Source organism: Choloepus didactylus, chromosome 1 (assembly GCF_015220235.1).
Source record: "Choloepus didactylus isolate mChoDid1 chromosome 1, mChoDid1.pri, whole genome shotgun sequence".
Classification (NCBI taxonomy): Eukaryota; Metazoa; Chordata; class Mammalia; order Pilosa; family Megalonychidae; genus Choloepus; species Choloepus didactylus.
The window spans coordinates 114,383,249-114,395,652 of record NC_051307.1 but is presented as its reverse complement, the minus strand read 5'-3'; the positions used below and the strand labels follow the sequence as shown (position 1 = coordinate 114,395,652).

The 12,404-nt window shown below is 38.4% G+C and overlaps 1 protein-coding gene across 3 annotated transcripts in view; it reads left to right on the top strand.

Moving 5' to 3' along the window:
* KCNMB2 (potassium calcium-activated channel subfamily M regulatory beta subunit 2) overlaps positions 1-12,404 on the top strand; it is a 273,702-nt gene that overhangs the window by 231,262 nt on the left and 30,036 nt on the right. For all 3 annotated transcript variants that reach the window (XM_037824169.1, XM_037824254.1, XM_037824309.1), the window contains one exon: positions 8,295-8,417. In XM_037824169.1, coding sequence (XP_037680097.1) covers positions 8,362-8,417 — 56 coding nt within the window. In that variant the 5' untranslated portion in view covers positions 8,295-8,361. The remainder of the gene's footprint in view (positions 1-8,294; positions 8,418-12,404) is intronic.

The window sequence follows — 12,404 nt, the reverse complement described above, 5'->3', positions numbered from 1 at the left end:
CAGTAGGTCTGGTCATTCATCCAGATGACACTAACATTTAAAGGGTCAGTGGAGAAATAGAAGCCTGCAAAAGAAATGGAAGGAGCAACTAGAGAGTGAGAAGGAGAACCAGCAGAGCACTGTTCTCTAATTCAAGGTTGTTAAAGCATGTTTAGAAGAAGGAAATGATCAATGATACCAAATTCAGCAAGCTGGGAGGTTAAATAAGATGCGGAGATAAAAGTAATCATTGGATGTACCCACTGAGAAGTCATAGCAACCTTAGGAAGATCAGTTCTGGTGTAGTTCAAAAGTTGATTTGTTATTCTGACTCCCCCATGGACTTGGGAGTGGGACTGGGTATCTTGGTGCCCACAGCACCCACTTCAGTCCCTGGCACGTGACGGCACTTAAAAAATATTTATTGGAGGCACAAATGAATGCATTAAAACAAGAAAAAATGTGTAGTTGATTTTGGAGGAAAACATCCCAATAACATTTAAAACAGCCCTTAATAAGAAGTACCAATGCTTTCTAAATTAAATCATTGGACCTAAAATTATCGCCATACTTTTGGCTTCTCTCCCAAAGGCCCTGAAGCCAAAACAACTCAGTTCCTACGGAGAACATTTAATCTGCCGTCTGGAAAGACAGTCTTACACACTAGAAGTAACCCCTATATCTTTGTGCCTAGAGTGACCTTTTGAGTTGCTACTGTGATGTCATTAGTGTTACAATTTTATGCAAAATTAGGCATGTAATTATGTGTTAATCATTCCGTTGGCTCCTGCTTGCTCATTTAATAAACAGAGTGCATTCAAAGCATCCCAGATGCACAGCTCAAGGCCACTGACACTGAAAAATTGCATCCACTTCACACTTTCCCTGCTCTGCATCCCTCGCTTCCTTGCAACTGTCACCTGAACGCCTCAAACTGGTAGGAAGTGAGAAGTCATGGTACAGAGACTGGCACTCCTGGAACAGTTAGTCTGCAGCTGAAGCTTCTGGGGGCAGGGAGAGTCTCCATAAAGAATTCAACTTAAATGAAATCATAACCTGAAAGATTATAGCAGCGTTTCTCACCTTGGCTGCATATCAGAATTATGTGGGCAGCTTCTAAAAACTACCAAGGCCAGAGATCCACCCCCAAGAAGTTCTAGTTGGTATGGGTGGGACCCAGCCACCAGCATGTTTTTTTAAAAACTCCAACCACCCCCCCACACACACACACACATACACACACAGTGATTCTAACGTGTAGCCAGGGTTCAGAGGTACTGTCTTCTAGGTTCCTCCTACTCAGGATAGGTGCTCAGAACTTAGTGCTAATGAGCAAGTACTTCAGATTTCAGCTGCACATTTCAGAAAAATGTTTTTCCTCTGTTGTATGCCACTGACCTGTAGAAAAAATCAGTAGTCTCAATGTACACATACAAAGCAACTTAACCAGATTTTCTTTTAGAAAAAGAGAAAATTCAATCCATTTACTTTTAAAATTAACAACAGGAGAAGAAAGAAGGAAACTAATGTTTAATATGTCCCGTTTATGTGCCTTGATCTTCTTTAGGTACGTTCACATATATTTTTTCATTTAATCTTCTAAGCAACCCAGAAAGCAAGTACTGGTATTCCCATTCTCAGAATTGAGGAAACTGAGGCTCAGAGATGTTAAATTGACTTGCCTAATGTCACCCAGCTGGTAGGTGGTTATGCCAGGGGGCAAATCCTGCCCCATCTGGCAATACCACTCAGACACTTTTCATTAAACCATGCTGTGCTTCCTGAAGAACGCATTACTGAATGATAATTCAGCAAGCAATAAAAACTATTTCTGTCCAAGTCATTGAAAGGGATAGAGGAGGCAGGACAATCAGGAGAAGGAAAAAGAAAGACATTGTGCTAAGGAAAGGTTGGAGAAGGAGACATCAGCTGCACCCAGCTGTGGTGAGCCACATCATGAAGCCAAAGTCAGTGTCGGTCATATTTTCCAAGAGATACTTAAATGATCATGGCAGCAAACACAGCCAGCATCTTACCATGTGTCCTGCTCCATGCTGCAATTGTACAGTCCCTACTGAGGCAATGCTTACAGCCTAGCAGGGGAGGCAGATTTGCATACAACAGGAAAAATTGTACCTTCCTCTAATAGAGGTAAGTACCAAGAAGTTGGGGGAGAGGTGAGGAAGCTTCTCATGTGAGGCTGTCTGCAGTGACATGAGAGTGACATCTGAGATGGCATTTGAAACAGTTATTCATCTACCAAGCAGAGGGAGCAGCACAAACTGAGTCACGGGGTAGAAACCAGCAGGGTGTATGCTTGAGAAATGGAAAGGTGCCCTTTATGAATTTCTGAGACAAAGAAATTGTTAAATTCTCACTGGCTCCTTGTTTTCATTCAAGGCTGAGATTTTATCGTTAGGTATTCTGGTTTTCAGACCGTACTCGTGCAGTCACATAGTAAGAACTTTGCCAGATTCGCCCCAGTTCCTAGTTCAGTGATGGAATTAGATTCAGGTTTCCTCCTTCCTGCCCACAGCACTCTATAGCTGCCTACACAGATCTTGCTTTTATGCTAGGATTCCAAAATGCACAATTTTTGTAAAGCAATTTTTTTTCTTTGTTCTCTGTATCACTTTCTTAATCACTATTCAGATTAAATGTTTCTTGCCCTATAAAGTGAGCAGAGTTGAGTTAATTGCTTAAGGAGTTCCGGAGGGCTGCTTTTGAGCTGAGAGAGAACCTCCAAACCAGCTTCCATTAACATGTTTTGAACTCTGGGTGTTTCTTTGAAGCCTGGAAAATTTTTTCAACCTCCACCATTGTCTTTAAAGCAGCTACTCCTTTTCATTTTAATTAACTATCAGCAAAGCAGATTTTAAATAACAGTTTGTCTTTGTGAAAGAAACCTGAGGTGGAAAAACTCCAAATGCACTTATTGGAATAACTGAGGAGTCATTGAGTCCCTTCAAACAAGTTTAACTGTTGGCTGGAATTGAACATATCTTTCATATACCCCTTTCTCCATCACCTAAAACAACAGGGCAAGAGTGCAATGCTAGATTAATGACACACGGTCTGAAAAGTTTCCCAAATATATTCGAAGCATGACAGCCCCTTTCACTATGAATAATTTCAGAGCATTAAAATGTGTATGATGTGTCTATTAAATGCTGGTGAATAACCAGTAACAGAACAGCCACTCAGTAATTCACTGCTTTACCTAAACTCAAATTTTGCCACTCTTTGTCTACCCCACACCCTCAACCCTTTGGAGGTAATCAGAGGATCCTGCCAGAGTCAATGTCGAAATAAGTTCCCTAAAGTTGAAGCCAATCCTCATTCTTAAGAAGTAGTTCCTTCAGCTTAGATTAAAATCATTCTTATTTACTGAAGGCTGACTGATTTTAATAATGGATATAATCTCTATTTTATTTGATACGTTTTACAGATGTCCAAAGAAGAACATAAATAACTTTAAATATCCAAGATCCAGGTCATTTAAAGATCTAGCAGATTAGTTTCTAAATCTTTCTAAAACTGCCTAGAATATCCATTCAGGTCTATTTTTCATTCCTTTCATTATCCTAAGAAACCAAGGGTAGAAGCGTGACTTTTTGTTTGTTTGTTTTTAACTTTTTATTTGAAATACTTTCAAACTTACAGGATAGTGAGAAAAGTAATACAAACCCTGTACAGAGAACTCTAACATCCCCCTAACCACTCTCCACCCAGATACCCAGATCCACTAATTTTAAAATTTTGCCACATTTGCTGTATCGTTCTCTCTATCCAACTATCTCTCAATCTATTTATCCATTATCTGTCTGCTGTCTATCACTCTATTTTCTGAACATTTGAACATAATTTTATACATCATGTTCTTTAAGCACTTAATACATCCATGTACATTGCCTAAGACCAAAGATATTCACTTATGTAACTACCTTAAGTGCAGTTATCCAATTGAAGAAATTTAACATTGACATAAATCTTACAGTCTATATTCCAATTTTTTCATATGTCCCAATAATGTCCCTTTCAGCCTTCTCTCCTTCCTTGTCAAATCACATCCAGGATCATGTATTGTCTGCCATTATCTCTTTACTTGCTCCTTCCTTTTATTTTCAATTGTGGGAACATAAATACATAAACTCTCCATCTCAACCACTCCCAAGCACACCATCAGTGGGATTAATAACGTCCACAGAGTTCCTCTACCTTCACCACCTTCCATTACTAAAATTTTCCCATATCCCCAACCAAAACCCTATACCCACAATGCATTAACTCCCCATTCCCCAAGCCCCTGGCTCCTGGCAACCTGTACTCTAATTTCTATCTCTATGAGCTTGAATATTCTCCAGTATTTTCTTTGTAGTTACTATGGTGCTTAAGATTAACATCCCAAATAAAAAATAATCTTGTTTCCTTTAATAACAACTAACTTCAGTAGTATACACAAACTATGTTCTTGTACCCCTCTGTCCCCTCACTTTTATAGAATTCTTGTCACAGATTATAAGTTTATACATTATGAGTCCAAAACCACTGATTTATCATTATATTTTTATCATATTTTTATTGAGAATGTAACATACATACATAGAAGGGATGCTTTGAAAGATATTACTGTTTTGTATATATGTTATGTTTCACAATAAGGAAATATCTGAAACTGTGGAGCTGTGACCTATAATATTCTTTGAGATTTATCATTACATTTTATACATTTGCCTTTTAGATCCTCTATGAAGTAAAAAATGGAGTCCCAGACCAAAAATTCTGGCATTTATACTTACCCATGTTGTTAGTCTTACTGGAGTTCTTTATTTCTTCCTGAAGCTTTCATCTATTCTATTATCCTTTCCTTTCAACCTGAAGAACTCTCTTTAGCAACTCTTGTAGGGTGGATCTAATGCTTACAAACTCTCTCAGATTTTGCTTAGCTGGGAATTTCTAAATATATCCCTCATTTCTGAAAGACAGTTTTGTTGGATATAGAATTCTTGGTTGCAAGTTTTTTGCTTTTGACACTTTAAATATGTCATCCCACTGCTTTCTTGCCTCTATCATTTCCATTGAGATAACTGGCATTTTATCTTATTGAGGCTCCCTTGTATGTGACACACTGCTTTTCTCTCGTGACTTTTAGAATTCTCTATCTTTGGTACCTGTCAGTTTGATTATAATATGCCACGGTGTCTATTTGGAGTTTGTTGAGCATCTAGGATTTGTATATTCATGTCATCTATTAAAATTGGGAAAAATTCAGCCATTATTTCTTTGAATATTCTCTCTGCCCCTTTCTCTTTTTTTTTTCTCCTTCTGGGATTCCCAAAACACAAATATTAGCACACTTGATGGTGTCCCACAGGTCTCTTAGGCTCTGTTAACATTTTTTCATTCTTCTTCCTGATCCTCAGCTTGGATGATTTCAATGGTCTTGTTATAAAGTTCATTGATTGTTTCTCCTCACAGCTTCAATCTGCAATTGACTCTCTATAGGGAATTTTTAATGTCTGTTACTGTGGTCTTCAGCTCTGTTTGGTTACTTTACATAATTTCTGTCTCTCTACTGATGTTCTTTTTGTGTCCATCCATTCTTTTCCTGATTTCCTTTAGTTCTTTGTCCATGTTTTCCTGTAGCTCTTTGAGAATATTTAGGACCATTTTCTTAAAATCCTTTTCTGGTATGTCCCAGCTCTGGTCTTCCTCACCAATGATTTTTAATGCTTTAATCTTCTCCTTTGCCTGGGTCTTCACTCCATGTTTCTTTATGTGCTTTGTAACATTTTGTTGAAACTTGGACATTTTGATATTTTAATGTGGTAGAGCTGAAATTTAGACTCTGAGTCATCTGTTCCTTAAGCTTCTATCCATTTACTGTTATGAAAGAGCTGTCTTTGAATACCAGGAGCTAACAAAGAAAGAAGAAAAAGGAGGAGGAGGAGGAGGAGGAAGAGGAGGAAGGAAAAAAGAAAATGCCTTTCTCAGTTTTTCAGATCTGCAGATCAACCTGTGCTAATGCTTTTCTTCAGAGTTTATCCATACAATGAGTTTAAAGAATAGCTCCAGGCCAAAGCTTAGGGGCCTTTTTGATCTTTTCTGTATCTCTCTTGTCCTGACCATGTGCATGTAGCTCTAGGAATTCCCCCATTTAAAGGGGTACAAATGTCCCTTTTTCCCTAGGTAACACTTTTCTTTAGAGTCCTGGGCCCTGTACTGTATGTCCTACAGAGAGCAATGCCTTGCCCCAGGCAGCACAACCTGAATGCTCTCTCACAGTGTTTTGTAGGAGAGCTCTGTGAGCCTCCTTCTACATGCAGGGCAAGTTCTGAGATGGCAAACCTGTGATAAGGATCCTGGTTTAGTCCCTCAGAGTGCCACCAGTCAGATTATGCCAGATTTAAATGATCCCAGGATGTGCAAGAGAGTTTCTCTGTTCCCTCCAGAACCAGAAACAGGGACCCACACTGGGAAGATGCACCAGCTTTGTGCCAAACTGGTAGGGATGGGGGTGGAGCAAGTCAGGGCACAATGTGATCCTCCTTCTTTTAGCAGCCTTTTTCTTAATTCAGTGCTCACTCAGTTACTGCAGTCCTTTAACTGTTTTCTGGAGCTTTAAGACATATTTCTACCAGTTCTTGCTGGTTGTTCAAAGCTTCTGTGGGTGAAGAGAGCCCTGAAACTTATCATTGCCATCTTGATCCAGAAGTGTGACTTCTTGCATCTGTAGTGGTTACCAAATCTCTGCAATCTCCAACAAACTTGGTTCCATATATCTCTGATGTTAACCTAAGTGTTATAGAAGGAGATCTATTCCCATAATGTATGCTTAGATTCATTCTTCAATTTATTGAATCATAAAATTTTGGAACTGAGAGGGATCTTAGAAGTTATTGGGTTCAAACTCTACTTCACAGACTAAAAACAGCAGCCCTAGAGAAATTAAATGACTTTCTCAAGGACATGCAGCTACCTGGTGATAAAACAGGGCCTATAACCAACGACTAGCTCTGAGTACATGCTGTGAGCCCTTTCTACTCTGTGTTGTGTGCTAACTAGCAATTATCAGCATCTCTGGAGGGTTTGTTAGAAATGCCCAGTCCTAGATGCAGTGAATCAGAATCCACATTGTAACAAGATCCCCAAGTAATTTGTTTACACTTTACAGCTTGGGAAGCACTGGATAGACCACGATGTGTTGTTCTCTAGAGAGAGTGAATGGGAGGCAAACATAACTTGCTTTGAAGCATGGTTTTGCTTTCTCTAAATGTGAGCAAATATCTCAAATCCTTGAAACATCATTTTGTAATATGTAAATGATACCTTATCCACCTTGCAGGGTTTTTATGTAGATATATGTATATGCAAGATATGCATAGATAATATATGACATATGAAAAGTGGCTAATATTATTTCAGTCCCATGCTTATCATTATATGCTGCTTAATCAACAGGAAAGCTACTTGTGACTATACATCCATGAAGGAATCATCTTCCTTCCTTCTAATATGTTAAATATCATTTTAACTTTCCTATAAGTCTAAGATTCCTATGATATTTCATGTTTCAAACTGCTAGAAAATATTATTATGTAGAAAATAAAAAAATATTGACAAGCTGTTTTTAGCATTGTGCTTGGTGGTGAAATAATGTCTCCCTAAGCCAAACATTCCTGTAATATCTGCATCATATCAACCTAGCCTCTAAAAGCCAGAGTATCTGCTGCTGTTGCTGCTTCTGTTATGATTTTCTCAGGCAGAGACTGAACTGCCATGGGCCAAACCCACTGGCAACAGTGGAGCACATTTCAAACATGATGTATTGTCACCAACATGTCACATCTGTCAGCATCAAGGAAAGCAGTTTGAAGAGGAAAGAAGTTGCATTTTAGTATTTAAAGCTGAATCAAAATTTTTAGAAAAGTAAAGTGCCCTACAGAGTGTGCAACCATGCCAAAATTATAGTTTGGGAAATTTGGGGGTGGGGGGTGAATATGATCCTACAGTAATTAGAAAAGCATGCTCCCCTAATGCACTGGCTCTCGACCCTAGCAGTGCATTAGAAAATCTTAGCAAGCTTTTTTGAAAAAATGAATGCAAATTTCTGAGGGATGTACTAAGGCTTCGGTGTCTTTAAAAGATTCCCAGTTGATTTTAACATATAGCTAGGTTCGAGAACCACTGCCCCAAGGCATCAGAAACCTGGTTTTATTTAAGAGGTGCCACCCACTGAGAGCTATTGGTTTCTGTTATGCAGAGCTATCAAAACTTGAAGTAAAGGATTTAACATCAGTGTGCATCTCTTCTAGGTCTTTTCATCATTCTTCCAGGACTTCCACCATAAGGAAAGGAGCCCCTGGACCAACATCCCCTAAGATGTTTATATGGACCAGTGGTCGTACCTCTTCATCTTACAGACATGATGAGAGAAGGTAAATGCTCTGGAACCCTGGGGCTTCTCAGAATCAGTTGACCTGACTGCCCAGGGAGGATGCCAACAGGAAAGCATTAGGCAACTGAATTTTGTATTTTGCATGTGTTAATGTGGGATGGGGTCTACACTGAAGGAGCAGCATTTCAGACACTTTGACCCTCCTCCTTGCACTCTCCATGCTCACTCCCACCACAGAGCTTTGCATGGGATGTTTCCTGTCAGAAACAACCTTCCACACACATAAGCGCACCCACCGTTCACTCAGATAGCTCCAGCTCTGCCTTCAGATATCCATTCATCAGAGAACATGCCCACCCCCACCAAACTCATCCACATTATATCACCCAACTCAGTCCCAGGGCCAGGGCATAGGCTCCCCCTAAAGGCCTCAGAAATGAAGTGATTCATTCTGTAATCCTGTGATTTCTGCTACAGTCCATGACCAAGTCAATGGCCACCTATTTGAGTTTCTATATGGGCTGACACTGGCCTTCATCCCACTTCTCTCAGCTCCAAATCTGGTGATCCTCTCATTTGGCAGGTTATTCATTCCTTCACCAAAACTGAGTGCTCAATATATATCAGGTAATGGAGATATAGAAGTGGTTGGCTCTGGTGTCTGCACTACACAAGCCCCCAGTCTAGTGTCAGGAGACAGAGAACTTCCAGTGTGGTAAAGCCATGGTAGAGGTGACAATGGAATGCTATGGAAACACAACTTCCCGTGGAAAGTCAAAGAAGTCATAACAGGTGTAACATTTGAGCTGGGTTTTGAAGAATGAGTAGGAGCTCACCAATCAGAAAGGATAGAGGGCCATTCCAAATAGAAGTCATCTTGCAGAAATAAAGGATTGTAACATTTTTAGGGAATGGCAAGTTGCTCAGGATAGACAGAAGCCCAGCTGTACCTGGTTGAAAGAAATTTGATGAAGCTAAATTTTAAACCCAAGCCCTTATGCCAGTATATTGCAATCTGAGGAAGGTTCACCTCAGGCAGAATCTTACAGAAATCAGGAATCATAAATGGTGCTGGACACAAGGAGAAGGACCTGAGGAAGGTGTGCTTGAATTTAGTTATGAGAGCTGGTACTTTTATTTATGACTAAATTTCCCTACAGATAAAATCCTTTGAAAAATCTCTGAAAGCAAATTGTTCTTCACAATAATTACAGCAAATTTTTGGAAGCAAAATATTCACAATAGGAAATTTTTAAAATAAATTATGGAATGTAACATACTAATTAGCATTTTTAAATGCTTTGACATGATATTAACTGAAAAAAGCAAGTTGAAAAATCGTGTACAAACTGTGATTGTAGACACAAAAAATATACATAGGAAAAAGCCTGGAAGACAAAGCATGTTTTTTCACTTCACTATTTTCCACGTGCTTTAAGGTAATGTTATATACCTCAATGATGGAATATTTAAGTAAAATTAAAGCCCAGAAGGCAACTGGCATTTGAACAAAAGTTCCAACACTCATCATGTCACCAAGCAAATCAACTGAAAATGTATGTTTTTTGTTCATCTCTAGGTTTTCACATGCTTTCTCTCAATGCGTAATCAAATTATTTTTCATTTGCTTTCAAGCCAACTAAGTTGAATCTTTAGCAAGATCCTTCAACAAAATCTTTACTGTAAGACTGAAATTTCATGTCATTTCAAAATTCCATTATCTTTAGGTAATTTCTTCATTTCCTGAAAAACCAACCAAGTAATAAATAAATATAAATAAATAAATAAATAATAAAAAGTAAAAATATTCCACTCCAGTGAAGGTGTGGGAGGGCAGAGATTTGGCCCTACAACTTGGGTGACAGATCTAAATCCCAGGGTTTCATTGCCCTCCAGATATATTGTGTCAATGGTTGCCCCTCTCCTAAGATTCTGAAGGCTTTATCAGAGCAGTTGAAGCATGCTGCATTTGTTTCACCTTCCCTTTATTCTCATCAAATGATTTCATTAAATACACTTTGCTGTTATTTTAACTAACAAAGAGATTAACTTTAATGATCAGTTACTATGTACTGTACATTTTATATAATTTATAAGATAGAAATTATTGTGCCCATTTTACAGATGGGAAAATTGAGGCTTAGAGATTTTAAATAAGTTCCAAGGGTCCAACAATTAACCAGTGATGGAATCAGGATTTGAAGCCAAGTGTATGCTCTCTTCCCTGCACCTCCACAGCCTATGCAGCTCTTCATAGGTTCCTGTCAAACATGAAATATTTGAGGCAGCAGAAATTGGTGTTAAAATGGAATTGACTCTTTCATGTCAAAGGAGAAAATAAACACTTGAATGTGATACATCTGCAATATTCATGTAGTTTAAAAGGAGCAAATAATTAGCTTCACATTCTGCACCAATGAGATTCTATGGCACTCTTAAATTACTACCATAATTTCTTTTTTATTTCAAAGTGTGAGTTGAGTAACTATGGGATTTAAAATAATTAACATCTTAAATATAAAGAAGTCATTTTCAGCAAGTTTTATTTATGGAATGGTCATGCCAAGCTTAGGAAATCAGTCAATACAGCTTTGGCCTACAAAGTCAAAGGAGACAAACAGATAAATTGTCCAACAAATGCAAGCAATAAAATCTGCCACTAAGCCAATATCCTGAGTTTAATTTTATTCATTTGTCTGTAACTCTTTCTTGTCCACATCTTCATCTTTACTGCCTAAATCACAAACTCTGGGAGGGCAAGTCACAGATTTTAATACTGGCTTTGGACATCATCTATTGCTTTGCTTAAGATGCCGTTGGTGGCAGTGATCACAGCATATTGAAGACAGTGGTGGCTGACAACAAATCTAAATAATTAAGTTCCTCAAGTAAATTATTTGGAAATAAATTAACTAGATTGTATGGCAGCACTGACCAGAATTGCTGGTAATGGTTCCACCCTTAGTTTCTTCTCGTTCTGAAAAGCTGGCCTCTGTGTGTGTCCTGGCCTCACCAGCTGTGTTTTCACAGCAATCCCAGGGGCTGGGTAGCCAAAAATCACCAGCGCAAGCCACTCCCCCTGGTCCCAAGACTAGAGCCAGACTTTTCAGGATATAAGATTCCCTGGGATTCCTCAAGTGGTAAAACACCAGTAAACCAGCCTAAGGACAGACACAAAAAAATGAAATGGAAAGAAAAGTCCACTGAAAATTTGAAACCAAATGTTTCGTTGCTCAGAGGAAATCAAAATCATTTTTTCGTTATTTTAGTTCAAAACTATTAAGCTTCTCTGATCATCTGCTATATGGAAAATGCTGTTTTCTGCTCTCATCTTCCATTCCACAAACCCAACAGGGTGAAAGAATATTTTTTCTTCTCTAAACAGACTTCTTTGTAAAATGAGCTTACTTTAATCACTAAATTGCAGGTGGCAAGATAAAACAACAGCAGCAATAATTTAGAAATTAAAGGGTAGAGAGGTTATTGAGCTAAGGACATTGCCAACTGTGTGTTTATCAAATATCCTTTTGGTTGTTTTCATTAAATATTGAATGGATACAAAAGAATATTTATAATGTATGCTAATGTCCCAAGAATGATGATATAATGAACACCTATGCACCTATCACTTTGTTTAAAAATAAGGCAATCAGCATTTATGAAGCCCTTGAGGATGCGTCCCTCCTTCTACTCCACCCCCACCCTTGCTCTTCTTCTATTCAAATGTTTACTACTTTTGATCCTGACACACTATATTGCTCATTTTTTATTTTTGAGGTTTTAATATAAAATGGAATTATGCCATACGTATTCTTCTGCAGCTTACTTTTTCAACAAACATTATGTCCTTGTTATTTATTAGTGCTGATGTGAGCAGCTGTAGCTCATCTTCTCTGCTGTGTAGTATGCCATTGTCAGAATAACTACCACTAATTCATCAAGTCTCCTGCTGATGGACATTTGCATTATTTCTAGTTCTTTTCTTCATTACCAATAATAGTTATAATAATTCTTGCTCATGTCTCCC